General features: G+C 46.6%; 12 protein-coding genes across 12 annotated transcripts; 7 read left to right on the top strand and 5 right to left on the bottom strand.

Annotated features, from left to right (window-relative positions):
- The first annotated feature begins 44 nt into the window (after nucleotides 1-44).
- V1508DRAFT_371669 (GHMP kinase) lies at nucleotides 45-1,775 on the top strand. Its single transcript, XM_066937492.1, has 4 exons — nucleotides 45-212; nucleotides 264-1,018; nucleotides 1,079-1,198; nucleotides 1,257-1,775. Exons 2-4 carry the CDS (start codon nucleotides 308-310, stop codon nucleotides 1,479-1,481), a joined length of 1,056 nt encoding a protein of 351 aa, XP_066795342.1. The 5' UTR covers nucleotides 45-212; nucleotides 264-307; the 3' UTR covers nucleotides 1,482-1,775.
- On the bottom strand, nucleotides 1,604-4,844 carry V1508DRAFT_418880 (transmembrane amino acid transporter protein-domain-containing protein). Its single transcript, XM_066940518.1, has 2 exons — nucleotides 3,150-4,844; nucleotides 1,604-3,091 (listed from the first exon to the last, which is right to left on the bottom strand). The coding sequence occupies exons 1-2, from the start codon at nucleotides 4,621-4,623 to the stop codon at nucleotides 2,085-2,087; spliced, it is 2,481 nt and encodes an 826-aa protein (XP_066795341.1). The 5' UTR covers nucleotides 4,624-4,844; the 3' UTR covers nucleotides 1,604-2,084.
- A 1,248-nt stretch (nucleotides 4,845-6,092) lies between these two features.
- On the top strand, nucleotides 6,093-10,073 carry V1508DRAFT_397958 (amino acid permease-domain-containing protein; the record flags this gene model as incomplete). Its single annotated transcript, XM_066938185.1, has 4 exons — nucleotides 6,093-6,218; nucleotides 6,369-6,462; nucleotides 6,521-6,786; nucleotides 6,843-10,073. 4 exons carry the CDS (start codon nucleotides 6,093-6,095, stop codon nucleotides 10,071-10,073), a joined length of 3,717 nt encoding a protein of 1,238 aa, XP_066795340.1.
- A 474-nt stretch (nucleotides 10,074-10,547) lies between these two features.
- V1508DRAFT_387409 (uncharacterized protein) lies at nucleotides 10,548-11,506 on the top strand. Its single transcript, XM_066937845.1, has 4 exons — nucleotides 10,548-10,778; nucleotides 10,839-10,948; nucleotides 11,035-11,116; nucleotides 11,169-11,506. Exons 1-4 carry the CDS (start codon nucleotides 10,776-10,778, stop codon nucleotides 11,187-11,189), a joined length of 216 nt encoding a protein of 71 aa, XP_066795339.1. The 5' UTR covers nucleotides 10,548-10,775; the 3' UTR covers nucleotides 11,190-11,506.
- Nucleotides 11,373-13,807, bottom strand: V1508DRAFT_418871 (uncharacterized protein). Its single transcript, XM_066940517.1, has 6 exons — nucleotides 13,290-13,807; nucleotides 13,176-13,233; nucleotides 12,982-13,123; nucleotides 12,528-12,932; nucleotides 12,135-12,474; nucleotides 11,373-12,083 (listed from the first exon to the last, which is right to left on the bottom strand). Exons 1-6 carry the CDS (start codon nucleotides 13,683-13,685, stop codon nucleotides 11,508-11,510), a joined length of 1,917 nt encoding a protein of 638 aa, XP_066795338.1. The 5' UTR covers nucleotides 13,686-13,807; the 3' UTR covers nucleotides 11,373-11,507.
- A 302-nt stretch (nucleotides 13,808-14,109) lies between these two features.
- On the top strand, nucleotides 14,110-15,202 carry V1508DRAFT_404723 (JAB1/Mov34/MPN/PAD-1 ubiquitin protease-domain-containing protein; the record flags this gene model as incomplete). The annotated part of the gene is made up of 5 exons (XM_066938648.1): nucleotides 14,110-14,169; nucleotides 14,219-14,368; nucleotides 14,426-14,505; nucleotides 14,558-14,805; nucleotides 14,862-15,202. The coding sequence occupies 5 exons, from the start codon at nucleotides 14,110-14,112 to the stop codon at nucleotides 15,200-15,202; spliced, it is 879 nt and encodes a 292-aa protein (XP_066795337.1).
- A 376-nt stretch (nucleotides 15,203-15,578) lies between these two features.
- Nucleotides 15,579-17,758, top strand: V1508DRAFT_157373 (ICE2-domain-containing protein). Its single transcript, XM_066936061.1, has 4 exons — nucleotides 15,579-16,007; nucleotides 16,076-16,405; nucleotides 16,458-16,669; nucleotides 16,726-17,758. The coding sequence occupies exons 1-4, from the start codon at nucleotides 15,897-15,899 to the stop codon at nucleotides 17,357-17,359; spliced, it is 1,287 nt and encodes a 428-aa protein (XP_066795336.1). The 5' UTR covers nucleotides 15,579-15,896; the 3' UTR covers nucleotides 17,360-17,758.
- Nucleotides 17,759-18,886: 1,128 nt separating this feature from the next.
- Nucleotides 18,887-20,131, top strand: V1508DRAFT_418863 (tyrosine phosphatase family-domain-containing protein). The gene is made up of 4 exons (XM_066940516.1): nucleotides 18,887-19,112; nucleotides 19,178-19,311; nucleotides 19,363-19,490; nucleotides 19,558-20,131. The coding sequence occupies exons 1-4, from the start codon at nucleotides 19,067-19,069 to the stop codon at nucleotides 19,937-19,939; spliced, it is 690 nt and encodes a 229-aa protein (XP_066795335.1). The 5' UTR covers nucleotides 18,887-19,066; the 3' UTR covers nucleotides 19,940-20,131.
- Nucleotides 20,132-20,297: 166 nt separating this feature from the next.
- On the bottom strand, nucleotides 20,298-21,691 carry V1508DRAFT_157330 (kinase-like domain-containing protein). The gene has a single exon (XM_066936060.1). It carries the CDS (start codon nucleotides 21,459-21,461, stop codon nucleotides 20,655-20,657), a length of 807 nt encoding a protein of 268 aa, XP_066795334.1. The 5' UTR covers nucleotides 21,462-21,691; the 3' UTR covers nucleotides 20,298-20,654.
- On the bottom strand, nucleotides 21,443-22,238 carry V1508DRAFT_418860 (uncharacterized protein). Its single transcript, XM_066940515.1, has one exon. The coding sequence runs from the start codon at nucleotides 22,162-22,164 to the stop codon at nucleotides 21,481-21,483; it is 684 nt and encodes a 227-aa protein (XP_066795333.1). The 5' UTR covers nucleotides 22,165-22,238; the 3' UTR covers nucleotides 21,443-21,480.
- A 1,044-nt stretch (nucleotides 22,239-23,282) lies between these two features.
- V1508DRAFT_157302 (uncharacterized protein) lies at nucleotides 23,283-25,493 on the top strand. The gene has a single exon (XM_066936059.1). It carries the CDS (start codon nucleotides 23,416-23,418, stop codon nucleotides 25,345-25,347), a length of 1,932 nt encoding a protein of 643 aa, XP_066795332.1. The 5' UTR covers nucleotides 23,283-23,415; the 3' UTR covers nucleotides 25,348-25,493.
- On the bottom strand, nucleotides 25,394-26,909 carry V1508DRAFT_418858 (chorismate synthase). Its single transcript, XM_066940514.1, has 3 exons — nucleotides 26,716-26,909; nucleotides 26,517-26,659; nucleotides 25,394-26,457 (listed from the first exon to the last, which is right to left on the bottom strand). Exons 1-3 carry the CDS (start codon nucleotides 26,738-26,740, stop codon nucleotides 25,477-25,479), a joined length of 1,149 nt encoding a protein of 382 aa, XP_066795331.1. The 5' UTR covers nucleotides 26,741-26,909; the 3' UTR covers nucleotides 25,394-25,476.
- Nucleotides 26,910-26,970: the final 61 nt, after the last annotated feature.

The raw sequence follows: 26,970 nt of genomic DNA, 5'->3' as shown, positions 1-26,970 counted from the left end.
TAAATTGAACTCAGTTGCGGGTCAGCATTGGCCACGCTCCCAACGGGTGTGCCCTCAAATACTACAGCAAAGAATACCTGACCCAGTTCTAAGTTTTTGCTGTTATAGCTGACCTTAACACAATGGTAACTGGCCACTTTCGGCCCACCGTTTTCGAGAAGGTAAAGATTGGATACAACTCTTCAGCCTACAGTAGAGCCGGTCACTCATTTGTACGTCTTCCCCGTTTATTCAATCGCTCTACATTCTAATCCTCGGTGAAGTCGACTAATTGAGCACCATCAGCGTCTAGATAACGATAGAGAAGATGCCACGATCATTCACTATCAAAGTGCCTTGCTCGTCCGCCAACATCGGTCCTGGCTTCGACGTCGTTGGCCTAGCACTCTCAATTTGGCTAGAGCTCCGAGTGAAAGTCGACGATTCGCTTTCGGGCGTACCACAGAACTGTGAAATCAGCTATGAAGGCGAAGGTGCTATGGATCTTCCGCGAGTGGCTGACAGCAATTTGATTACTCGAACAGCGCTTTACGTGCTCAAATGCCACGATATCCGCTCATTCCCTGCGACAACGCTTGTGCATATTGTTAATCCTATCCCATTAGGTCGTGGACTTGGATCCTCGGGTGCTGCTGTTGTTGCTGGCGTTATGCTTGCCAACGCTATCGGACAGCTTGGACTTTCGAAGGACCGGATGATGGACTACTGTCTAATGATTGAACGGCATCCAGATAATGTAACAGCGGCAATGATGGGTGGATTTGTTGGGTCGTATCTGAGAGAGTTGGATGCGGTAGATATGGAACGGAAGGAGATCCCGCTGAGCGAAGTGCTCCCTGAACCGGCCGGTGGTGTGGATACTGGTCTTAAACCACCAGAGCCGCCGAATGGTATCGGCCACTACATCAAGTTCGGATGGGCAAAGGAGGTCAAGGCGATTGCAATCATTCCAAATTTCGAGCTTTCGACGGCAAATTCACGCAGCGTTCTTCCTAAAATGTACAGCGCGAAGGATATGGTATGCGCTGTTGCAGTGTAATATATTTAGTTACTTAGTATCCTAACGAATGCGGACTAGATTTTCAATTTGCAGCGATTAGCTGTTCTCACAACTGCGCTAACGCGGTCACCGCCAGACGCAGATCTGATATATCAGGCAATGCAGGACAAAGTTCACCAACCATACAGGAAGACCTTGGTATGCTACCTGTCTGGTATTCTCGAACAGTTGTCAATTTCGTCACTAACCAAATTAGATCCCGGGTTTAACCGAAATTCTCCTATCCGTGACGCCAAAATCACATCCTGGCCTCCTCGGCATCTGTCTCTCTGGTGCCGGTCCCACAATTCTTGCCCTCGCAACCCACAACTTTGAGACAATCGCTTCAGAGATCTTAGCCCGGTTTTCGAAAGAAGGCGTCGAGTGTGCGTGGAAAGTGTTAGAGCCGGCGTATAATGGTGCGGAACACATAGAAGAGTAGAAATAGATTTGTCCTCGATTTGTTGTAGACTGGCAAAAGACAAATATTTATACGTTTCGTTTGGCGAGAGCAAAAATTGCTGTAGATGATATACTCTTTTTTTGGATACAACTTTGTGGATTGTATAATACGGTTCGATTATCGTATCGCATGGACGTTACTGACGTGGGAAAGGAAAAGTTGTCCTTTTTTCAGAGTTTAGAGCCAACTGAGTTACAGTGAATGCAGACTCATCACTGCCACCTAACTCTCCACGTGGAACACACACTATTAACACACTATACACTTTATGAACATCCTCCTCAACCAAATCATACCTAAATACGTACAAACCAACGCATGACAACAATGCAAAACGAAACAATCAGCCGAATGCAAAATAAAGACAAAAATGTTTATGTATGTCGCTAGACCAAGAAGTCTTCGCACGCAAGCAAATTATCGCGAGCATCTCCAACACACATTTACATCCCTTGCGAGATAGCAATCCAACCAAACGACTCAATAAAAGTCCAACAATCCAACCAGATACCGATGCGATAGATAGTGCGACAACCCAGTATTATGCTTCGTACGAAAGATTACGATTCCGACCGCACGTAACTAAGAACAATATCTAAAGAAATCGTTGTCGGGTGTGCTGGTAGCCCAGCTTGCAATCGTATTACTAGTCGTGTAAATCATGGATCCAAGACCGAAGACACATATGAAGATGTCGATGCCTTTGTTGAACATCGACGTCGCGCACGCTCGATAATGCAGAAGGGGAGGATAAACGTAGGTTAGTGGGATACAGGCCAATGATCCGATCAACGCGACGAATTTATCCAAGTCATCTGCACCGCCCCACGCCACAAACGCAGTGACAAGAACAACGGCCATGCGGAAAATGTTCTTTTGCCACTTGGCACGAAGATCATGCTTGCCAGATTTGACGAACCACGCGTTCTCCATGATACGTATAGCAGGGAAGAGCTGGAGTGGTGTACTGAGAAGAATCGCCATCGCATAAATAAACTGGACAGAGTTGACGAGACGGTTGTCCTGCGGCATGTTGAGAATAACGACAGTTTCAACATTGGAGCCATACGCGGCATATGACATAACACCCATCCCAATGTAAACGAATGTGATAATGGCCATAACCAATCCAATCGCAGAGTAGAACTGGGTGGGCCGCTTCATGGATTCGTGGATTGGAATCACAAGTCCAATACCCTCGAAGGTGAAAATGGCAGTACCAATGAAGAGAGTCCAGTCCTTACTATTGAACGCAGCGACGTCAGAGACACCGTGGTCAATCAGCACCTTGCCATCCCAGAAGTACACATATGCTAAACCGAGCAAGATGAAGAAATCGGCAATCAATGCTGACACGGACAACTTGGAAATATTGCGAACCATAGAAAGCGGAACGAAAAAAATCATCTGCATGAAGATGAGATATCGGACCGGAACAAACACGCGGCAGTCAGTAACAGCGAGAATAAACGCTTGCAAATTCTCAGACGTGAAGACGGTATACGCTGCGGCAAAGCCAATCTGTGATAGGACAATGGATGTAAGAATAAGAAGACGCATTTTCTTGCCATACAATATACCACCCATATCTATTCCGCTTCGTTAGCCCTATGTGACAAAAGGTAATGTAAGGAGAAAAACACTAACCTCCGAAACTAGCCTGAACACGCATTCGCGAATCAATCAACAAAACAAAGCAGTAATATGTGAGGACTGCAACAAAGAATAGGACCGCTGAGGAAAAGAGCATGCCACCATTGTAGTAAGCTTTTGGCAAAAACAGAACGCCGGTACCAACGAAACCCTTAAGTAATAACAAGACGGCTTTCGTAGCGCTAGTGTCCTGCACAATCTGCCCATGATGTCTAGCACCGGCTGCAGTAGCGTGTTTCTTACCAGTCAACAACGCGGCCTCTTCGTCAATTGAGTGCAGAGACGCATTCTCATATTCATCGTATTCGTCGGAACCGCGACTTGACCGACTCAGGTGTCGTCGAAGTCTGTGAGTCAGCCCTTCCTCACCTAGACTTCGCACTGACGATGCGCCGCCATAATCCTCCTCCATTTCCTCCTCGTCGTCGTAGTCGTCGTCATCTTCTAGCTCTTCTCCAGCGAAATGGCCATATACACTCAAGAACTCCAAGAAGTTACGAGTTAAAAATGGTCGGGCAGGTGGTGGTGCAACATTCAAATTGGTGTCTAGGTCATCATTGGCAGTGCTTCCTTCTCCACCATTGCTATCGCCACTTGTACCATAATACAGATGCTGTTGCTGTTGCTTCGCCTTGGACAACAAGTAGTTTCGTCGAAATCCGCCAGGAATATTGATGTTATGGAAATTGAGAGTGTCATCTTCGGACTCAGGTCGAGGCAGCGCACTAAAAGATCGCGATCGGCCCCGTCGAGCTGAACTGACGTCTGAGTTTTGCTCGTGCTCTCTCTGCCAGTTGTAGAGCTGGCGAGTGATATCGCCACCTTGTAGTGATAAGGAATAGAAATTGGGATCGATGTCACCATCGTTAGCATTTCCACCACTGACTTTGCTAGATGCGCTGTGCACGCTGGCTGCCCTGGAGTGGCTCTTGTTGTTCGAGTCCGCGACGTTAATCTTAGAGAATGGAGACGGAGACGACGGCTTTGGAGAAACGAGATGGCGACCGATGGTACGTACAAACCCAGAGTCATACTCGGCGGATGCGTTTACCCCGGTAGTAGCTGGAGGTGTACCTGGAACATGGCTTGCTGAAAGATATGACAGTGCGGGAGACGGATTCACAGGACTAGGATACATCACGGCTGTGGACGACGCAGGAACCGAACCAAACTGATGGTGCAGCTGTACACCACCCTGTCGAGTAGTAGTCACAGAGGAACTGGGAATATCTGCGTAGGAAGCACCATTCGGGACCTGCTGACTATTGGTACCAAGACGAGTAGCAGGGAACGATGATACGGGGCGCGCTGGAGCGCCTCGCTGATCGTCCAACGAGGAGGAAGCGGTCGCCATGGAGTTGCTAGACGCAGCTGACGATGCAATGGAGTCGCTCGCAGGGCCGCTGAAGCTCTCATTACCATTAGCGTTGCTTGCCCGTCGTGGGATATCAATCGAGCGCGATGTCATGATACGTAATTACTGGATAGGCGGTTACCGCTTGGGCTGTTATTGACGTGGGGAACTAATCGTTCGTAAACAAGTACTGTCAGAAATATATAACGCAATATTCAGCCGATAATAAAAATCTGAGTTCGCAAATAGGATAAGCAGAGGAAGTCACACCGGCAATTATTGGAGGCATCAATATGAGAAGAAATTAGCTCTGCGAAAGACGGGATATACAAAAATACATTTACTCAAACATGGCGAATATGCCACAAATGTCAGAGATGACGGTATAAACAAGGAGCTTCTTACATTGAGTTTAGTGCATGAGGTTCGCACGTGCCCTGAATCCCGGCGAGTCACGCGTTAGTCCTTGACGGTTGAGCGCCACTGACAACACTTAACCTATTTTTTGCTGGTCAAACCCTAGTTACCCATTTACCGCCAAAAACGGATAATTGACAGAAATTTAGGACTTTAATCTTTCGTCGGTTTGACTTCGAGCAGTTGATGACAATTGTTGTGTATCAAAAATTTCAATACGCCGCGATGTCGAATGGCAAATATTGCTATGATACCAAAGAGCGAGATTAAGCGTGCGAAACGAGACGTCTGGTAAATGAGTATCCCTCCCCTGCACCTGATAGCTTGATAGTCACAGAGCATATGATGAACCTTGCAATTCCAAGTATGCTTTTGGCTGGCAAGTGTCCAAACGAGAAGGCATATTGGTCACTCTCAGGTCAGACCACAAAGTCTCGCTTAACAGACCGGGTCACCTTAAACGGGAGACTCAGTTGAGTGCACGAACCCGAAGGCTCGCGGCGCATAACTTATGCACGTGCTCTGGCCCCAGGTCTTGATCAGCTCGTGCCCCATCATTCAAGAAGAATGCGCCAGTTTTCTGCAAACCTTCTTGTGTACATATATAATTGGTTCGCATCAGTGACGAGTCCGGGACAGGGCATTTAAGATGGCATAACTGTCAGTTAAGCTAGAGTCCTCCTCGCTGAATCGAGTATGATAGATATCAGTACCTAACGCCTTACTTGTTCACTTTAGAGCTGCAACCCACATTCCACGTAAACACGACTCCGCGTGCTATTTGAGAATCCACGTATACGAAAGACTCCACACGCGTTAGTAGAATATCATTAACCATCTTTCATATTACTAATACTATTCTTAAGGAGCTTTGAAGATCCGGATCAATCAAGCCTTACCCGGCTGTAACCTCATAAGAACTGCGATAAGCTAAAATCTAAATGCATTTATTATTTAGGTGCGGAACGTACGAAAGTTTACGTGCTCGAAGTGCATACTGTTCCGCATAATAATTTTGCCAACGACGACTGGCTTGTTCCCTCCAGCAAGACTCTTGCGATATTTGCTTGCTCTTCTTTGCTGAACTGGTTATCTAGTTTCTAACTACCACCAAGGCGGGTCTATCTGGACTCTAACTGTCTCCATAGTTTTATATTCGTCCAATTATGGCGCCGCCAAGTTTGTGGCAGCGCCTGCAGGGGTGTTATTCCCCTCGGCGGCGGGCATTTGATGAGCATTTCACTGATGAAAAGCAGTCCCAGGAGCCTGCGAAGATGGGAACTTTCTCTGGAGTACGTGTCTAATTTCAGCTATCTTTGTTGGCTCTGATGGCATTGGGGAAGCATGGACAACCTCACTATGTTTGATTTCTTTGTTCATTAGAGTCTTCGTGAAATTGGAGCTCAGTTATCTGCAACATCGCATATGCTGACGACATTTAGGTGTTTGTTCCTACAACCTTGAACGTACTGTCAATCCTCATGTTCTTGCGATTCGGATTTATCTTAGGCCAAGTTGGAGTCATTGGAATGATTGGTAATGCGTAACTGCAAGACATTGGTGACTTGGTTGGCTAATCAGCGTGCCACCTTAGGCATTCTCGTAATATCATATGTCATCGATCTTCTTACGGTGCTATCTATTTCTGCAATTGCAACAAATGGCACAGTTCGCGGCGGTGGTGCTTATTATATGATCTCTCGGTCACTTGGGGCAGAATTCGGTGGCAGTATTGGTATAGTCTTCTACATCGGTCAGGTTTTGAATGCTGCTCTGAACGTTGTCGGTTTCGTTGAGCCAATTTTATCGAATTTCGGAAATGAGTACGGTATTACCTCGCAATTTCTTCCGGAAGGGAGGGTATGTTACCTTATTTTGACGGCGTAGTATTGCACCGGTTCCTGACTAATTGATAGTGGTTCGAATTTCTCTACGCCACATGCCTATTGCTGCTCTGTTCGGGCGCATGCATGCTAGGATCCTCTGCGTTTACCAAAGCAGGATACGTCTTATTTGTCATTCTTGTACTGTCGACACTCTCTGTTCCATTATCAGCATTTTTCGTCAAAGAGCACTACGTGCCAGAGTTTCACACCGTCTATTCGGGTCTTTCCCTGGAAACTCTTCGCAACAACACCCTGCCTATGTTTACAGCAGGCGCAGCAGGTAGTGAAATGTCAGGCCGTGAGAATTTCCGCACTATTTTCGGTATCTTCTTTCCGGCGACAGCAGGTATTTTCGCCGGCGCCAGTATGTCCGGTGACTTGAAGTCTCCTGGAAAGAGCATTCCCAAGGGAACATTGTACGGTCTTCTAATGACATTCTCGTTCTACGCCATTGTTATCATTGCGATGGGCGCATCGATTCCGCGCCAGCTGCTCTACACAGATGTCCAAGTTTTGCAGACTGTTAACTTGTCCAAGTATGTTATATTACTTGGTGAGATGTCGACTGCGTTGTTTTCGGCTATTGTCGGTATTCTAGGTGCAGCTAAAGTCTTGCAAGCTATTGCTAGAGATGACATTTTGCCACAGCTTCGAATATTCAAACAAGGTACAAAACGCGGAGACGAACCTACTTACGCCGTTATCATCACATACGTGTTGTGTCAGGCCACGATATTGTTACCAATCAATCAAATTGCAAGCTTTGTCACTATGGCCTTCTTAATGACATTTATCGTTACCAACGTTGCGTGCTTTTTGCTCAAAATTGGTAGCGCGCCAAATTTCCGACCGTCATTCCACTTCTTCAACTCCGTCACCGCGCTTGCCGGCGGTCTTTTCTGCATTGCTACAATGTTTGTTGTCGACGGTATTTATGCGAGTATCATTATCGGTGTTCTCATTGGCCTGTTCATTATCATTCATTACGTCACGCCGCCCAAGACCTGGGGTGATGTCTCGCAGTCGTTGATTTACCACCAAGTTCGCAAGTATCTGCTTCGTTTGCGCCAAGATCATGTAAAGTTCTGGCGACCGCAGGTCCTACTTTTGGTCCACGATCCCCGATCTTCATGGAACCTGATTCATTTCTGCAATTCGTTGAAGAAGGGTGCGCTATATATTCTTGGGCATGTAGTGGTCATGGATGATTTTCAAGGTGGTCTTGCTGAAATGAGGCGGCTTCAAAGCGCCTGGATTAAGCTCCGTGATATAAGCAAGGTCAAAGCTTTTGTTCAAATGGCGGCTGATCCTGACTTTGTTTGGGGTGCACGTAATATTGTCATGCAGGCCGGTCTCGGTGGAATGAAACCAAACATTGCCGTCCTTGGATTTTTTGACGTTGGTTCATACCGAGCTCGTATGGCTGCCGGTGGCCTGACGCCTGTGACTACCAAGGCCGAGTCGCGACCAGAACTGCTACAGCATTCGTTTAAAAGTAAAGTCAACATCGACAGCTTACCCACAGACAACATCAAGCCAGGTACGTCTATGTCAGTCACACAGTATGTCAACGTCATCGAGGATCTTTTAGCGATGCAGATCAATGTTGCGATTGCTCGTGGATTCAGCGAGCTCGAGCTGCCGTATTCATGGATCCCGAAAGAGTCTCGTCAGAAGAAGTATATCGACTTGTGGCCGATCCAGATGTCTGCTCATCTTCTTGAGCCGAATGGCGAGGGCAGCGTCTTGAGCACAAATTTCGATACATATACCCTCATTCTTCAGCTTGGTGCCATTTTGCGAACAGTTCCAGCATGGAAAAAAATCTACAAGACCCGTGTCGTTGTTTTTGTCGAATATCAGGAAGACGTTGAGGAAGAGCGCGGTCGCGTCAAGACTCTACTGGACAATCTCCGAATTGTGGCCGAAATCTGCGTGTTCTGCTTGTCAGATGGTTCGGTTCCAGCTTACGAAACTCTTATTCATGGTATGCCAGACGAGACAGGTAAAGTGACTGCTACTGTTGGTGATGAGGCGTGGTGGGTTGAACTCCAGGAAGCACGAGAAGTACTTGAACGTGCGGATCTTGTCGAGCGAGGAAAGCCAATTCCGATAAGCTATCTGAATGGAGAAGTCGCGCTGGCGCCGTCCGCTGTACTTGATATTCATCCTGGAAGCAGCGCTGGACCATCAGTGCTGGTATCTGCTGCGGCCGGTGGTCCTAGTTCCACTGCTTCAGGAAATGATGTGCCTGAACTGAAAAAGTACCTTCGCAAGCGCCGTCAGACTATGACCGAAGTGCAAAAGATTGGCATGTCATTTAGCATGCAGACTAGCAGACTGGCGGATGAGGAAGTTGCGTACTCTTCGACGTTTGATGATGAGGATGTGGATGAAGATGAGCTTGCTGGTGACGGTGAGTTTGACACCGGATATTCGACCGAAGATACCGGTGTGGGAAGCAGTTCGAGCCGTGGCAAGGGCCATGATCTATCGCCTAGCACGACGTCCCAGTCTAAGAAGTCGCTGGGATCAAGTTCCGAATCGTCGATAGCTACGTTGTACAAGCAGACATCGCACGAATCGTCACAATCGGCAAAGCAGCGTTTACAAGAAGAGCAGCAACGCAACTTGATTGATGTCGAACGAAGCGCTGCAGAATCGACATTTCAGCCGTCAGCTCCACTATCAACCCTGGATTCTTCCGCTATCGATTCGCAGGTCCCCCTCACGAGGGCAAGAATCACACATCAATCATCGCTGGCTACTTCTATCTCTGGATCTTCACGAACACGACGATCTATTCCGCATTTCAGTGGACAGACCATGCCACATTCTGAAGTCCTCGCCGAGGAGGATGGTCAGAAGACGATTCGATTCGCATCACATTCCCGTATTCCACCTACACCGGGGGCAACTGGCCCAACCGATTACCACCCTCTTGCGCTGTCCACTAGAGGAAGCAGCTCGAACTTGTCCCGAACAGTGTCGACCTTAACATCGCCTTATCATGACGAACGATATCTGTCGTTTAACGACCTCCCTGCTCGTGCTCAGCATCTCATCCTGAACGATTTAATGGGAACGCAATCTCGGGAAGCCGCAGTGTTGTTCGCCACGTTGCCTGCACCAATGGCTAATACTTATCAGTCAGAAGAAGAATCCATCGCTTACCTCGAGGAGCTGGATTTGTGGTGTAAAGATCTACCGCCGACATTGTTAGTCCACAGTCAGAGCGTCACGGTCACGATGGCATTATAATTGCAGTATAATTCAGATTGGAATTGGTGTCTTTGTTGGGCTTTTCCGTGTTAGTTCTGCTTTAAAAGTCATCAAGTGTTTAATTGTTTTCAGTTGTTTTTATTGCATGGATGCTTCGGTAGTAAGGTACATCAACTATTACATTTCATGAATCTTAATTTATATTGGTATTGTGGTTGCATGTTTATTTGGCTGAATGGTGATGATTTTAATTGTCGTTTTGATAAGCTGGTGGTTTGCGTAAGATTAGGTGTCTATTTTCAGATGGCGTGTAGGCTGCTGGTGTGGTGTATTTTGATTATTTTGCATATGGTCGTCTTACGAATTCTGGATGCATGTGCGGTTTTGTCTAAGCGAGGTTGGAGTTGTAGAACATATATTGAATTGAGCCAGGTATGGGATGACGCGGTGTATCAAGCATTGCATTTCAATATGTTTACTGGGACAGAGAGGGTAAACCGGAAACCGGCGCCACTGCAGCAGGAAGATTAAAAAGTAAGGTGTTCGTGCTAAATGACCGAGTGTCCTCACAACTCATCGATCACGCTCCACCACTTTTGTTCGAGCGTAGGCCACGCAACTTATAATTCAGTCCCGCGGGAAGAATAAGTGATATAATCCGGTGATTATTTGGTGTTGTAGATACCAGGTTTATTGTACGACGATTGACGCTGGCCTCGCTAACTCTACAGCCACGGCATCATGGTAAGCTCAACCTGTCATTAGCTGCCGCGCGAACTGAGCTAATAATAAATCCTATGATAGTCCGCCTTATTCAACTTCCAGTCGCTACTATTAGTGATTCTGCTCTTGATATGCACAGCTACTTACGCGCACCAAGTTATCCCCGCAATAATGAATCGGAATAGACATGGGTATGTAGTCCCAGAATCAAAGTTGCCTACTCAACACCGCTACTAGGTTATTTGTATTTCGGAGGATTTGTTAACTTCGGATTTAGTATTTTGGGCATATTCTGGAAAGCTGCGCGGATAGGTGAACGGCTTAGCCCGTATGTCTCCATATGTTGTATTATCATGGCTGTAAGTTAGGACTTCACGTGTGACAAGGAATGGGTACTAATTTAGTATTTAGTTTTCGCTTTTCACCCAGTAAACTATAAACAATTGAATAGAGAAAAGTCCGCCGTATGGGATGTAATAGTATAATACTACAAGAAGTGGAAGATAGCAGTTGATCGATGGCCACATTAGTAGGCCATGTTTATTTGTAAAGTATATACAGTTAGTTAAACCTCGGATTCTAGGAGTTATTTGTTGTACATAGTATGATAGGACCGCAACATATATTTTGAGCGTAATGTTAATTACTGTATTGGGCGCGACCAACCAAGCCTTGGCCTTATTAATTCTGTCATAACCACAAAATTAAATGTGATTTCATGTCATAATAATACAAATGCTTAAAAATAAATCACGAGAATTCAAAAATCTCGCCAGATCCAGCACACATCTTAGCTACTCTTGAAGACCCTACGATTCTCTCCAACTTTAAAGCGTCCCACTTTGAAAACATGGATTTTACCGAGATAGCCGCCTTATTGGCTCTTCCATCACTGACACTCTGCAGCAGGAATCTGACTATTTCAACGTAGAATGTCGGATTGTCTGGTAAGCCGTACATAAATATCGTCTCCGCTCCTTTGATGTCGTACCGTCGGAAATGATGCAGTCTTTCCGTGTACAAAATGACTTTGTTTTGACCATCCCTAAACAGAGCTCTCTGCCGTGTGACATCAGAAACAGAAGAATACTCATTAATCGCAGAAAAACTGAACCCGCTTGCGCCAAGCTTCTTGTTGACCTGATGCTCTTGCTCCATGTAGTTTCGAATTCGAACATAGTCGACGTAGGACGGGACAAAGATCACGGTACCCGAAGAGGACGCTGACGTCGTGCGCATGAGCGATGGAAGAGCCTTCGTCGTAAAGTATTTGAAGCGCTTGTCTGGGTCTTCTTGCGGCGAGGAAGAGTAGAATTTCATAAAGACCTGAAAATGCGTTAGACAGCTTGGTCATCTACAACTTCGACTTTCGCATACATGATCCAATTTCGCTCCAATATCAGTCAAAACTCCGGTATATACCGGACGAAATTTGACTTTTCCACCAACATTGTGCAAATGATGTGAAAATAAGGCATTAATCTCCGGGGTAATAAACTCTGCGAACACAAGTGTTTGCCGTAAGTATTTAGCTTCGCTATCCAAATACCAGTTTCGTATCCGGCTAAAGTCGCACCCATGCGGGTCCTTCGGGATAAGATTGAGATGGCCGAAAATTTGTATCATGTGGTCCCAGTTCTGCATTGCGATTGCTGACGCTTGGTCGACTATCACAACTTCAATGGAACTGAGAAAGTCAAAGTCACGCTTTTTATCCCTATGTACTGTCAGCAATATCACAAGGCCAAAAGATATTGAATAGAAACGTACGTTTTATCGCCTATGGCCAGACGGAGGCCTAACGGACTCGCGATAATGAGATCGGAATTATAAAACTCAGTGAATAATTTCAGTGTCTTTCTCGTGAATTTCACGCCAAGTCTGAAATTGTCATCGTTGTCTCCCGCAAATAATTGTCTGAAATCCTCGGGTTTCGTCTTTGGCAGAGTCACGCTTGAGTAATATGTTGTTTTGAAACGCTTTAAATTTTCTTGCTGTGAAGTGCCAGATAATCGGATTAACGTGTCGACAAAGTGATGGCAGGAGTTGCGAGTAGGCAGGATTACTAGAATTTTTGGCCGTGTGAAGCCCTGATCGCGCAATTCTAAGGAGTTCATGTCGGAAGGTTGCAGCTTCGTTAATCGCGCATTGTCTTTCAGAACCGTATCTCGTGTCCTACAACGTTAGTAGCGCGTCTAAAGCAATATCGAATGAGATCACCTACTTAAAGATATGATTAAGCGCATGCAGTGCATAAATGTTCTGGATCTCTTGGGCGTTTAACATAGATCTAGGAGCAAAGAGAAGGTCCTCGTTCGAAAATATCGGACGAAGCAGAGATTTCTGCAACTTAGAAAATATTTCACCTGCGTCTGTCAGGAATAGTCCTGGTCTCATGAAATTCATTTATATATATACCCTCTGAACAGTGTTTTTTATTAACCTCGTGGAATGGTGAGACTAGCCTTCCTTTAACCTATTGATAGAATGTTAGCTAGCAGTACGAATATCCAAAAGACAGAATTAACCCACCTTCAAAGCGTCTAAAGTGGCAGCTGAACTGTTGAGCTCTTCATGGAAAGTCAATGATCCTGGACGCTGCACACTCAAGCTATGCGTTGCCAGTTTTCCATCGGCTTTGGCAGTAGATTTAAATTTCTCTGTCGTCCATTGTTTGGCCCGCGCATTATTCACCATCCTCTTCAGCAATTCCTGATTGGGATTAAAATGATAATGAAACGGATCACTAGAGTCGCTTTCTTCCTCTCCCTCTTCAACTAACGCATTTCCATGCTCAATATCACTGTCATCTTCTTCCTCCCTCTCCGATTTTATCTCGACCTGGTCGCCGCCATCTACGGATCTCGATATTTTCGTGGATTCTTCCTGCTTGACGCCTTCTTTGGCTGCACGTGCTTTTTTCGTCATTGCGCTACTGCTTTGAACCAGTCATTCCTTGATAATATACAGCAATATTAACTGGACTGCTCCTGACAGAAATCTTACGCTTGAGAGTAAGTAACCAAAATTTTCGATTTTGAGAGGATCTCGTGCGGCGCTGTTAAATATCTAGTGAGACCTCGGGGAACTGTGGCTGATGCGCATCGACAAGTTTAACTGTGGCGTCAGGACACCTTAAGCCACAGACACAAAAATTTTCTAGACGAACTTCAAAAATCGACTTAATATCAAACCAAAATCGGTTTTAAGTCGCGGATCTTAACGCCCGGCTTGCAAAATTACCTGGATTTTTGTTGAACGATTGATTGTATAATTAATTTAAGCGATACTGTGATATATAATCAGCATAATGTCTTACGGGTCATTCCTCCATCTTAGCAAGCCTGCTAGTATGATGACTGCGCATGCTAGCAGCACGCCGACTCCTTTGAATATTATAATACATCCACAGGTAAGATTCACTTTACGCAGCGTTAGGGAGTAGACACTGATTAGGCTAGTCACTGTTTTCAATCCTAGACCATACGTTGCGCAGAAACGAGGGACAAGAGAGAGTTATTGGCACACTTCTAGGACAGCGATCGGAAGACGGCACCGAGATTGAAATAAGAAGCGCGTTCGCTGTTCCTCACATCGAGTCTGCTGCTCAGGTATGATATTGCTTGCATATTGGCATTGTCGTGAAGATCAGAACATAACGTGCACAGGTTGAAATTGATATGGAATACCACAAGACAATGTACAACTTGTATCACAAAGCGAACCCAAAAGAGATTTTAGTTGGATGGTGAGCTAAATTGCATTCTATATTTAGTAGATATCATTTTAATTGAAGGCAGGTATGCGACATCATTAGAGCTTAATGCTTTCAGCGCATTGATCCAGAACTTTTACTCGTCCGTGTCTGACGGCACATATCCTTATCCTGCCGTGCACCTTACGATGCAGGCTAACCCTTCAGCCGACATATCTATTAAGACATACATCTCTACAAACGTCGGTGTTCTACCAGACAAGATCTCAGAAAGCTGCTTGTTTGTTCCAGTCCCAAATGAGCTGCGGTACTCCGAGTCTGAACGCAGCGGGCGTGCGTATTCCTAACTGATGTCGCTTACTTGGTGTCCAATGCTAACAATCCTATAGTTGAATTGGTTGCGAGTGCGAAGAACAACGAGAACCGAGACACATCGATTATCAGCGATATCGCCAGCCTCGAGAAATCGGTTGAAGAAGTCATCGCTATGTTGGAACGTGTTAGCGCCTATGTGTCCTCCGTACAGGACGGCACCACCCCGGGCAATGTTGCGATTGGCAAATTCTTGGTCGCGAACCTCAGCCTGGCGCCTAGGATTGACGCAGACGAGTTGGAGAAGCTATTCAATTCGCACTTGCAAGACATTTTGCTCGTCGTATACCTAAGTAATACGATCAAGACGCAGATGGAGTTATTCAACGGTTTGAAGCGGACGGCGGTGATTTCATAATGTTTAAATGCGTTATTGTTTGTGTAGTTTAAAACCAGTTTTCATTATTATCGGATAATAATGCATCTAGGTAGAGCAATACTAGTGCGCAGAACTACCAAGTGTGGAGCTAGCCAATAAACAAGGCAATCCGCAAGGTCTATATGCTCTCCGCTGAATCTGTTACTATATTGTAGAATGTCTGAAGTTTTCGCGTCATGACTCGAATAACATTAGACGTTGGTAGCTACTTGAGTTGTATCGTGTAAAAGGGTACGCGGTTAGGGCAGCTTAGGCCTGTAAAGTTTGAACGTGGTATTTGATTCTTGCCTTAGCGAACCGTCGATCTAACCTGACGCCAGATGAAACAGTAGCTATTCGACAGATATCTGTGTGTATTTCTTTATGTTAAACCAACCCGGACGGCAATTAATCAGTATCTCTGATCTCAAATCGCGGCTCAGGACAGTGTTAGACGGGTATCGAAACTAGTGCGGGGCTTCCACTAAAGACATTCTGATTCAAAGCCGTAAAACGGCTGGTTACGAACGGAGTACGACCCGTTCAGTTAGACTTCATAGATAATCTTCCAGATCGGAATAACCCGTGGGTGTGTGATTCCTTCGTGGGTTAAAATCGAAGACAGCATAGCGGAGATCACAGAAAGGAAGAAGACTTTGGCAAGTTTCATTCTTGCCAGAGCGCATTGATTCGCATGTATTCCTTTTGGACAGGCTTCAATATCTTCACCAATGCCATCTACCTCTCGCTCATAATCCTTACTATACCGTTGGCGTTTGATGTAGGCGGTGAGGAATGTGGACTAGTAAGTTGCCGAACCAGTGGACAATGTTATGCAGACAGATCAAATAGCTAATCGGTGAATTCATGCAGGCATTTACGTTGACGCTTGCCGTCTTTTACTTTTCTATGGCGACTATTCGGCTAATAGGTCGAAATACGAAATTCAGCATTATCACTCACATTGTATACTACTCGCAACATGTGATCATACCTTCACTGTTCATCATGTTCCTCAACATTTACTCTGATCCCAAACACACATTTCCTATGTGGAACCGGATTCTTGTGCCATGGCAGTTTTTCTTACAGAATTCGACCGCGGGATTTACAATACTGGAAGGGTTCTGCACGCTGCTTGTGATCCAGGCAACAGGTCAGATCAGCAGGTGGCTTGTAAAACGGAATTCTGATTTATGGACGGTAGGTACCTCGTTTAATCCCTTGGTGTCAGTAACATCACTGACGTTTGCAGATCGTCTTTTTAGTTGCCTCTGGCAGTATAATATCCGGTACATTCTATTATCTTTACAGAATATACACATTCCCAATTACCATCGGAATGGGGAACGCGACTTTGATCGGCGTTGTACTGACATGTACTACGTTCCTGGGCGGATATGGAATCGTATCTAAGAAGGGTAATCTAATCGAATCAAGTTTATTATTTGCGTATATAGTTTATTGGTATGCTAAATTGTGTCGAGAGATTTGCGCATTGGTAACTAACTAATGGATCTTAGCCTGTACGAAACATTTACTGATTTCCAGCCGACACACCCGGATGTCGAGGCACTTGCAAAGCCAGCATTCCCCCCTTTCCCTCCAATAATCGTGGAAAGTTACGCAACAATTGTGTCTTCGCTGGCGTCGACAGTTCCAGGCAGTTTCTCCACCACATTCGACTTCATTTTGGCCGCCATGTCGACCATCACGCCCTCCATAGTCGTCTCGCTGGCGTACCGCCTACTAGTTCTGTTTGCGACGACTCTTATTATACCTGCGCTGCGAGAACCGGTCGGTAAAGAGCAAAGGCCCTCGCTTCGTCGCAACAACCATACCAATCATACTGCTGCGAATCATGAGGACTCGGCGATCTTAGACAATGACGACGAGTTTGACGGCAAAAGTACGGGCTTTACGCCTTTTGTTACGGCGTACATGCCTGTTGTGCTGATCGCGGTGTATTCCCATTTATTGATGCAGCATTTCGGGTACTTATCCAAGACGACGAACTTGATGGGACTGGAGGTCGAGAGCTGGCAGCTGTGGTCGTGGGTCAATTGCGCCGTCACGCTAGGATTATATGCGTCTGAGACTATATACGGCAAAGAGTCGCGGGGGGACTCGTTAACTAGGCATTGGAAGACTGAATAAGTAGTTTACAATTCGCTGTATTTTGGCTAGCGATAAGGATAGAGAATCGCTATTGTTGGCGATATGGCTGCAAGTGCAGTCAATATTAAGACACATGAAACGCGTGGAATGACGGTATATGATTACTCCTTGGTGCAATTATTCGCTCTACTTTATTACGTTTTATAATTGTATTACATTAACTTACGCGTTGCCCGTGATTTTATATATATATATGATGCCTTGTACCCACGGCAATTCTTCAGGTGGTTGTTATACAGCTGGGAGTTAATTCAACGTTTGATTATTGCGCATGTTGCATGATTAATCATTTAGGTTTTGTGGATATGTTCGCTGTATAAGTCATTGAATGATTATGTTAGATGTGAAGCCAGAATGGTCACAACGGATGCTATGAAGCCTTTTGTATACTATTCATTATTTTAATGATTCGAATTCTTAATATAACTTCCAATATAATATATTGCAGCAAATAAAAATAAATAGGGAGGATAAGAAATCAGAGTGAATTATGCAACTCTCGTCTTTGAGATATAGAATCTCTTGGAGCTTGACTCTATGTTTGCAATAATGTCTCATCATATTAAAGAAAATTGAGGAAAAACATCTTTTGGCACGTATAACAGAGATAACCACAAACAATTCAGGAGAAATCACAAAAAGCAAAAAGACATTCTTTCTGGGAGGTGCGAGTCCGGTATATTCGACTATACCAACTTCCAATCCGCGGATGTTCTCACAACACGCGAGATTCAAGCCACTCGGAACTCTAAAAAAAGGAAAGAAGTCTCCTCGCTTCAAGAATAAGCTCCATTGGGTTCTAACCGAACACAATGTCTCCAAGAAACGAAGACAAACGTCGATTTGAATTGCATAACTATGATTACCAAACGAATGTGATACCCCCGGGGTTCGCCACGCAGCGAGACCCAGGAATTACCAACCCGTGGTCGCACTACAAAGGCGAAATTCAACAGCGTCGAACAAACACAGACCCGAAGGACTGCATTTGGCGGGACAACGAACATCCAGACAGTTTTGCCAAACAGCCATACATGCCGCAACATCTCTGCTTTGGAGGAGCCAAAGTATCGTGAGCCGTTGCGACGGCCAGGAAAACGTTAGATTCGAATTACGACCGGAGTTTTAAGTCGGTGCGTTTCCACTTTTTATCTCATTGAGACAACCCGATTGACCGGAGACTATATTCATGTTAGCCTGCTGAATCAAACCGTCAAGGCAAAGGAACTACCTTTCCCCAAAGCATATAAAAAGCATGCAAAAGAAAGAATGAATAAATCCATCCCTCTCTTGCATGCTTTTGGTAGTAAGCTTCGAATGCAATTTTTTGAGCGAGAAGACTCTTTGAAGAAGAAAAAAAAAAGGAAAGAAGTTTTAGAGACTGTGAAAAATTAGTTTGTCACAGCTTCGTGCAAAGCCCTATGATCGATAGAAAGTAGGGTTTGATAGTTGTTGCTCCTTTATTGAACCAATCGTGACGTCAGTTCGGTTTATTTCAGTGTAATATGCCGACCACAATGAGTTGAACCAAGGCCGGTGGAGTCAATTGTTAGCCAGAGCTCTAAATTCTAAGGATAACTGTAAAAGAAGCTCTCGTCGAATACACAGCGGGCAACATACCAGCGATATAGATTCTTTATTAATCAGGGGCTCGGTTTACCGGCCCACGAGCGCGAACTCATAACAATGCTCGCCCCGCCTGAGTTATTTGGCATTGTGGAAGAGAATATCTGTAAGTCTTCCGTTTATTGTGCGTGCTGTGACCACCAATATGGGTATATGCTAATCGGGCAATAGATCGATGTACGGAAATCGACCCGCTCAATTTCCCGTTCCTGCAGACGCTGTCGCTCAATACAATTCTGTCAATAGGTAAAGAAAAGCCGTCGCCGGCGGTTGAGCTTTTCGCCCGGGAGCATAACATCAAAATCGTATGCATTCGTCGAACTTGAACCATGATCGAATGCTGACTTGAACGATAGACACACATGCAACTTCCGGCATGGAAAATCTCGGAGGAAGAATGGAAATTGCTGCCTGATGCCGTCGTGCAAAGAAGTCTGTCATACGTACTCAACACGAGATATTACCCACTCCTAATTATCGATTTGTATGCAAACATGAATTTTCCTCTCCCGTCTCATGTTGGCAATTACTAACACCGGTCATGGGTATAGATCCTGTACATTTATCGGCGTGTTACGAAAGCTGCAGCATTGGAATTTATCCTCAATTATCAACGAATACCGCGAAATGTCATTCGACCGGTCACAATATTTATACGAATTATACATCGAATTAGTTGATTTGAGAAAGTTTTCGATTCCGAGATACCGATTGCTTGATGCCACGGAGAATGTCGGCGAAACGATTCAGGTGGTGAAGAGAGACGGCCTTGTTATAGAAACTTCTGCTCGTGGTGGCACTGGCGAAGAGCCGGACGACGCGGGAGGGCAATATGACATGTCGCTATTTCCAGCTGAATCGCTTCCTGAGTGGTACCTTGAGCAGGAACGAATGTGGTTGGAAGATAAATCACATTATATCGATATCAAATGAGGTAAAAGAAAAGCTGGCCATGGTATGTAAATATTTTGTCTTTAGCATGGGCGTACGAGGCGTTGTTGTCAAGGTTACGTGCAATTTATACGCATGAGTTATTCTATACATGGAAGTCGATCACGGCAATCCTCAATGGCTCACCTTGGTCATAAGTCATACGTATATTATACCATTACATCAATCTGTTGCAATCAAAAAGTAAAACGCCATCAGCAAGGTAAATGAGTCAAACGTAAACGAGAGAGACACATGCGTAAGTCATACCACGCCGTTACAAAAGAATATCTATACACAAAATAAGCATATCACATAGGGCAACAACATGGAACTGCCGTCATCAGATTAAGAAAGCAAAAAAATATGTATATGTAAAGTTCTATATCAAACCAAAATGACATCACATATGAAATATTTATAGAACTAAACCAACGACCAAAGCCATACCACCCGGAAATCGGTTTCTTTTTCTTCCTTTTCTTGGGTGGCGATAAAACTAGAATCCGAACCTGCAACCGCTCGACAACAATATACTGTAACCCTCATTATACTATATGCCGATATATACGATGATATGCCAATAAAATATGTACCCTTGACCGAAATCCAACCAACCTACCGAAACCAAAATGTGCTGTGACTAAACGAGAGCCCCGTGAAACAAGGACACTATATACCACCGAATGTCTATGAGGACATATCATCTCGTAGAGATTTATCGAGACAGAAGTTCTTCTGATAAAAACTTTTCCTTCTGGGATGGATTTAGACCCTCTAGCACCCACGGATCGCGCTTTATCTCAGCAATTGACATTCGCTTTTCCGGATCCTTCTCTAAAAGATTTCGCAAGAGATTTTTTGCCGATTCTGGTACATTAGGAGCCTCTGGAAACAGGAGCGGATCTGTAGCTATTACATTGAAGAGCTCGAACTCGTTGTCTGCAGTGAAAGGACATCGGCCATATAATAAACAGAACAATGTGACTCCTAAAGCCCATATGTCGATTTTATTCGTTATTTGCGGCCGTGGCAGGTCGGGATCGTTGTAACACAGCTCAGGCGCAAAAAATGCGGGTGTACCGGCGGTCTTAGCGAGCTCAAGCTCGTCGTCTTCTCCACTCAATCCTGAAATAAAACTAACACCAAAGTCACTAATCTTCACCACTCCCTCTTTGGTCATGAGCAAGTTTGCGGGCTTGATGTCACGGTGGATAATGCCCTTGTAATGCAGATACTCCAAACCGAGAACCACGTCACGGAATATGCTGCGGGAATAGTCCATGGTCATTGCAGGCGTGCCGTCATCATTTTGCCATGTGATTTCGCCAAGTTCGACATACTCGAAAACTAGGAAGATCTTTTTGCTCGAAGCATCGTCTAGAACCTCTCGCAGTCGTACAATGTGTGGGTGGTTGCATTTCTTAAGGATGGCAATCTCTCGTCGAATCTTCTCTTCCTGTGTCGAACCTTGGCGCAGAGACCGGCCCAATCGCGGGCGGCCAGTCCTGTTCATTATCTTCATTGCCTAGAAATATGGTCAGTTAATTGCAGAATCGCTTAACGAGTACAGACTCTCTGCGTACCACGAATTCACCGGTAGTAAGATCACGGCCAAGCTTGACTTTTCCGTGCTGCCCTCTGCCAATTTCATGTATGATCTCGTAAGTGTTGAGCATTTTTCGGCCACTTATTGGGTCATAGTCAAGGTTGACGTAGTGAGTTTCTTTGACAAGTGATGTGAGCAAGGGCGCGGACGCTGTCGGTGTCTGGGCAAGAGAGGCAGATGTTGTGGAAGTGGTGGATGCCGGAGTGGATACTATGGTGAGCTCCTGGGCGGCATTGACGAGAGAAGATGTGGAAGAAGATGAAGAAAAGGAGCAGTATATGTTCGGCCGCGAGATAGGATTGATTGCGTAGGGCGTGTTGATGGTCGAGGACGAGGACGCTGGATCGCTGTCGCCTGCGACTTGGTTGGAGTTTGGATGCATGGAACCCCGAAGCGATGCCGCTGCAGCATTCAGAACATGTGCGCTGGTCGGAGTGGACGGAGACGAGGCGGAAGACGTGGTCGAGGTCGAATTCGCGGACGAAGACGACGCGGACGAAGAGGAGGATGGGGAGATTGCAGCGTGCGACACCACGGGGGCGCCTTTGGACGACTCGGCGGGATGGGCCGACGCCGAGGATCGATCCCTGATCGAGCGGAGCAGTGGCAGAAAGTGCATCTGAAAGCCGAAAAGCGCAGGGCCGGCCGGCAGGATGGAGCAGGGGAGGCGGGCAAGTGGGCAGCAGTAATAGCAGAGAAAGCAGGAGGGGAAGAAGAGGAGAGTGGTCGCGAGAGCGTTAGTGCGTGAGAAGAGTGCGATGTGCGACGGGCGACATGCGACATGCGACACGCAGCCTGGAAGCGGCAGTATGTGCAAATTCTGTAACCAGCCTACGCCGAGTCGCATAGCGGTTAGGGCTAATTTGTGCGACACACGAGAGGCGATCTGGTTCAAGAGCTCCGGCGGTCGGTTCACGTTTCAGTCTGCCGGGCGCAGGAAAGCTGGCTCAGGCTTGTGCGCAGTCCTCATGGGCGCCGCAGCATACCAGACCTTATGCGGCACATTATTAGCCGTATTAGGTCTAGCGCAACATTTTTATGACCTCATCGCTTCATTTAATGAAATTGCAGCGCCCCTCCGTCAGACTTAGCCGGGGTCTGTCTTTTTGCGACATGTCCCTGGCTGAGATAAGGCGTCTTTCGGTTTTGGCGAGAACTCATAGTGCCGACAAGACAGCAGCAGCCTTATAGCCATCGGGAGTTGCATCGAATACCTGGTGGATGACCACATTTTGGCGCTTGGAGACACGTGGTGGACTGCACGCAGAGGCAACTTTACGCGACCACCAGCCAATATATCGTGCATACGACACAAGGGTTATTTGATGGGGAGACACGAGATCGCAACCGCGCAGTCTAGTAGGACTTATTTTCTGTTATATTCTTATTCAGTAGACGCCTTGTCGACTCCGAAAGTGTGCGTCTGCCAGCATGCTTTTTGGTCGCATCGCAAGTTGTCAGTCTTTGTTCTATGCCACGAAGTCCCCCGGTTGTGTGTGCATGTGCCAGCAGCCGACGGGTTCTATGACGTCGAAGCAGCCCGGTTTCAACAGCATTCCTCGGTTCATTTGCATAAACCTCCCGCTGTCGCCGCGCAGACCTGAGCCTTACCCGGTATCCAAGATACTTCGAGAATGCTCTCGCTGTCTCCCAACGCCAGCCCTAAACCGCTCGACGGACAAGGTTGTTTCTTGGTGTCCCTGGCTTGGCTGTTTACCAGCTGCCCTAATCGGCATAAGTGCGCGTATGCCGACGACTACCACAGCATTATTCCGAACAGCTCAGCGGCTCGCCCGTCTAAGTCTCAGTTCACATTACAGCGATTGCACCGTCAGTCTGACCTCCACTCTGGTGGCGCTGACACTGCAGTATGGTTCGAACTCGACCTCACCCGCGGAGGCAGCTTTCGGTCCTGGTCTTAGCGGTGGTTCTCAGGCTGTCATCCATTCCCAGGGTATCTAGCTCTTCTACAAATTCGTTCCACGTGTCGAGCGGCGGCTACTATATCCAGACTACCGACAACTCTTTCTACAAAGCCATCATTTCGGATGGTGTATCGCCCTCAAACTCGACGTTACTTGACAACCTCTCCGACGGCAGCATTGTCCAGCTCTCAACCCCACCTTCCAACGCGTCCATAATTCTCGGTCATGACAACATCATATACGCATTCTATGGTACCTGTGGGTCTACCATCCAAGTTGCGACGTTTGACAACCAGTCAAATGCCTGGACAAACCTTTCGGTTACCAACGGGCCCAGTTATCGTGCTGGCTCTGTCTTGTTCAGAGACACAAGCTCACTATCTCTCATTTACTCTTTTGGCGGCTATTGCAGTGATTCTTCGACAAACTCGATCGAATACTACAACACTCTCTCTGCGTTCGACCTCGACACGTACAAGTTCACAGAGCCGTCCAATGCGAACCCGCCTGTTGCCCTTCGCGACGCGTCAGCTATAACAACTGACCAGGCCACTATTCTATTCGGCGGTAGAGCAGCAGCTGGATGGATTGGAATGAACCAGCTTGCAGTATGGGAGGCTTCTTCATGGTCCTACAAGACGGTCCAAAATAGCACGTCAGTGGACAGCCGGACCGACCCCATTCTCGTCATGAACGAAGCTGGCACTAAAGTGGTGATCAGTGGAGGATTTGTTGATGGGAGAGATGCGGATCCGACGTTGTTAGTGCTTGAGTTATCGGATGGCGATGGTGCCTGGTCCTGGGTTACACCCAATAGGAACAATTTTCCTACACTACAGGGTGCCGTCATGCTACCTGGTGATATCATGCTCGGAATAACGACTGACGCCGAGCCAGAAGCAGTGCTGCTTAACGTATCTAGTTGGTCATATCTCTCAAGTGTCACACAATCTGTAATGACGGCAACTACCGCCACATCCCAGTCGTCGTCATCTTCACACGATCAGTTGTCAAGTGGATCGATAGCTGCGATCTCGACAAGCACCACCATCGCAGCAATTGTGCTGCTTTTCACCATATTCACATTTGTGTACAAACGGCGCAGACGATCACGGCCGCTCGGACCGCTTACCCCGGAATCCAACCAAGGCTTCTTTCTCATGCCGAGTAGCTACAACAGGAAGCTGTCAGCAAGCGACGGTGCGAGTGATATGGGCTCGGTAAATACCTGGAGAGAGCGGCGAAAGTCCTGGATTAAGAAGTATTCCGATATATTCGGCCCACTCAACAATGATGACACCAACGGATCTGCGCTTGCGGATCCCCCAGCTGATACATCGCTACATAGCGCGGTGTCAGCACCGGGGAACGGTCTAACATTCGGCGACGACTCGGGCCACGATAAGAATTCTGAGTCGACATTTTTTGGAATAGGTCGGCGCAGCCTACGCAGTTTCACATCGCTTCGTCGGTCATCGAAATGGACAAACGGACCGAAGTTGACTAGTGATAGTAGAAGTACCGGCGACCGTCGGACAGGGGGTCCGCAAGGGTTCCGACGACGGAGTAGTGGCGCTCATTCGCTTGGACTGGGTGTCATCAGTGCGGACGGCGGCGATGAGCCACCTACGACTGAGGTGGAGAATGATGACGATATTTACGAGTTGTTTAAGGACAGGGAGGTGCAGGTTTTGGTCAGCACAACGCGTCGCGGCAAGTTGAGAATCACCAATCCGGACGATGACGTGAGCGAATCTGATATAATAAATACCAAGGAAAAGTCAGATTCATCATTATCGCGATTAAACCCAACATCATCGAAGACGCGATGGCTTGTAGGAAACGAGAAGATGGAGGGAAAGAATTTTCCATTATAACATTGAGTTTCACGGTATCATTTTTTTTGCAATATTGGGATATATGTAGTCAATAAAATTTTCGCACTTTTTTGTGTCATCATTTAAACCAATTACACATGTTTATATACTCTACACTAGCAACGCATTTCACGCACTTCCATTCAACTTCGGCAGCCTCTCTCGGCTCGCACTTCTAGCCAGCTGTAACATCAACGCGTCCATCAGAACCAAACTCGCCATTGATTCCACGATCGGAACAGCTCTCGGCACGACGTTAGGATCATGACGACCCTTCGCGGCAAGCACACCGTCACTGCCGTCGTACGCCGCTGTCTCCTGTGGCTGGGAAATTGTCGCAGGAGGCTTGAAAGCCACGCTGAAATAGATGTTTTCGCCGTTTGCGATACCACCTTGGACACCTCCTGAATTGTTCGTCCTCGTTCTGAACTTGCCGGTCGTCTCGTCCTTGTAGAACGGATCGTTGTGCTTCGAGCCCGGGATCTTGATGCCTGAGAATCCAGATCCAATTTCGAAACCCTTGGTGGCAGGAATAGATAGCATTGCGTGTGCGAGCTCGGCCTCGAGCTTGTCAAACACAGGTTCACCGAGTCCGGACGGCGCGTTTCTAATGACGCAGGTGACAACCCCACCAATGGAATCCTGCTCGGCTTTGTACTTCTCCACGAGCGCGATCATGTCCTTCGCGGCGGATTCCACGGGACACCGCACAGGCACTGCCGCGTCGACCTGCTCTCGCGTGATCGTGTTCAAGAGGTTGTGGAACTCTGGATTCGACGGGTCCCTATCAATCGAAACGTCTCCGACGGCCGAAACGAACGCGACAATCTCAACGCCATACGCTTCCTTGAGATACTTCTCTGCGATCGAGCCCGCCGCTACACGACCGATAGTCTCGCGCGCGCTGCTACGTCCGCCGCCACTTGATGCCTTCACACCGTATTTCTCGAGATACGTGAAGTCAGCGTGCGACGGGCGGGGGTAGTTGTTCATGTCGGAGTAATCGTTCGGTCGCTGGTCCTCGTTGGCCACGAGCATGCCGATGGGAGTTCCCAGCGTCACTCCAAACTCAGTGCCAGACTGGATCTTGACTAGATCCTTCTCGTTTCTCTATCAGGTCAGGTTAGCAATGAATGTCGAGATGCACATGTGCGATAACGTCGACGTACCGGAGTCGTCAACTTGCTTTGACCTGGTCGCCGTCTGCTTAGTTGCACTTGGATATCTGCCTCTTGAAGTTGCATTCCAGGTGGGCATCCGTCGACAATGCAGCCCACTGATTTGCAGTGAGACTCGCCATAAGTCGTGACACCTATTATTGTTCGTAAGCTTTCACTCCTCATCACTTCCGTGGAATAGTAAACATACGAAAGACTTTTCCAAAGGTAGACATAATTCCGATTATTTCCCTTCAAGCAAAATAATTGTTAATGCAAACAGTATTTTCTGATGTATTATATTATATATATATATGACGAAAAGTCGGGCTCAGGGCACAAACACTAGGAACAGAGTGACTAATACTGATCGTTGGTTGCCTTCGGAGAGTAAAAATTGTGTCCGCGCGGCGCGGGTTGTTTTTGAGTGATCCGTCGGTGACAACTGTGACATGGTTGTGGTCTG

The sequence above is a fragment of the Lipomyces doorenjongii genome (assembly GCF_038497915.1).
Source record: "Lipomyces doorenjongii strain NRRL Y-27504 unplaced genomic scaffold V1508scaffold_30, whole genome shotgun sequence".
Classification (NCBI taxonomy): domain Eukaryota; kingdom Fungi; phylum Ascomycota; class Lipomycetes; order Lipomycetales; family Lipomycetaceae; genus Lipomyces; species Lipomyces doorenjongii.
This window is presented reverse-complemented; position numbering and strand designations above follow the sequence as displayed.

Excerpts from the sequence above, each read along its gene's own strand:
- V1508DRAFT_418858 (XM_066940514.1), bottom strand. The coding sequence starts at position 26,740 with ATGTCTACCTTTGGAAAAGTCTTTC. Across the intron at positions 26,660-26,715 it reads TACCTTTGGAAAAGTCTTTC|GTGTCACGACTTATGGCGAG; the intron begins GTATGTTTACTA and ends GAACAATAATAG. Across the intron at positions 26,458-26,516 it reads AAAGCAAGTTGACGACTCCG|AGAAACGAGAAGGATCTAGT; the intron begins GTACGTCGACGT and ends CTGACCTGATAG.
- V1508DRAFT_157302 (XM_066936059.1), top strand. The coding sequence starts at position 23,416 with ATGGTTCGAACTCGACCTCACCCGCGGAGGCAGCTTTCGGTCCTGGTC.
- V1508DRAFT_157330 (XM_066936060.1), bottom strand. The coding sequence starts at position 21,461 with ATGAAGATAATGAACAGGACTGGCCGCCCGCGATTGGGCCGGTCTCTG.
- V1508DRAFT_418871 (XM_066940517.1), bottom strand. The coding sequence starts at position 13,685 with ATGACGAAAAAAGCACGTGCAGCCAAAGAAGGCGTCAAGCAGGAAGAA. Across the intron at positions 13,234-13,289 it reads CCACTTTAGACGCTTTGAAG|GTTAAAGGAAGGCTAGTCTC; the intron begins GTGGGTTAATTC and ends TTCTATCAATAG. Across the intron at positions 12,475-12,527 it reads CTGGCCATAGGCGATAAAAC|GGATAAAAAGCGTGACTTTG; the intron begins GTACGTTTCTAT and ends GACAGTACATAG.
- V1508DRAFT_418880 (XM_066940518.1), bottom strand. The coding sequence starts at position 4,623 with ATGACATCGCGCTCGATTGATATCCCACGACGGGCAAGCAACGCTAAT. Across the intron at positions 3,092-3,149 it reads TGTTCAGGCTAGTTTCGGAG|ATATGGGTGGTATATTGTAT; the intron begins GTTAGTGTTTTT and ends GAAGCGGAATAG.
- V1508DRAFT_418863 (XM_066940516.1), top strand. The coding sequence starts at position 19,067 with ATGCTCGCCCCGCCTGAGTTATTTGGCATTGTGGAAGAGAATATCT. Across the intron at positions 19,113-19,177 it reads CATTGTGGAAGAGAATATCT|ATCGATGTACGGAAATCGAC; the intron begins GTAAGTCTTCCG and ends ATCGGGCAATAG. Across the intron at positions 19,312-19,362 it reads GGGAGCATAACATCAAAATC|ACACACATGCAACTTCCGGC; the intron begins GTATGCATTCGT and ends CTTGAACGATAG.
- V1508DRAFT_371669 (XM_066937492.1), top strand. The coding sequence starts at position 308 with ATGCCACGATCATTCACTATCAAAGTGCCTTGCTCGTCCGCCAACATC. Across the intron at positions 1,019-1,078 it reads TGTACAGCGCGAAGGATATG|ATTTTCAATTTGCAGCGATT; the intron begins GTATGCGCTGTT and ends AATGCGGACTAG. Across the intron at positions 1,199-1,256 it reads AACCATACAGGAAGACCTTG|ATCCCGGGTTTAACCGAAAT; the intron begins GTATGCTACCTG and ends TAACCAAATTAG.
- V1508DRAFT_157373 (XM_066936061.1), top strand. The coding sequence starts at position 15,897 with ATGTATTCCTTTTGGACAGGCTTCAATATCTTCACCAATGCCATCTAC. Across the intron at positions 16,406-16,457 it reads GGAATTCTGATTTATGGACG|ATCGTCTTTTTAGTTGCCTC; the intron begins GTAGGTACCTCG and ends TGACGTTTGCAG. Across the intron at positions 16,670-16,725 it reads TTTGCGTATATAGTTTATTG|CCTGTACGAAACATTTACTG; the intron begins GTATGCTAAATT and ends AATGGATCTTAG.
- V1508DRAFT_387409 (XM_066937845.1), top strand. Across the intron at positions 10,949-11,034 it reads ATGAATCGGAATAGACATGG|TATTTTGGGCATATTCTGGA; the intron begins GTATGTAGTCCC and ends CTTCGGATTTAG. Across the intron at positions 11,117-11,168 it reads TATGTTGTATTATCATGGCT|TTTTCGCTTTTCACCCAGTA; the intron begins GTAAGTTAGGAC and ends TTTAGTATTTAG.
- V1508DRAFT_418860 (XM_066940515.1), bottom strand. The coding sequence starts at position 22,164 with ATGCACTTTCTGCCACTGCTCCGCTCGATCAGGGATCGATCCTCGGCG.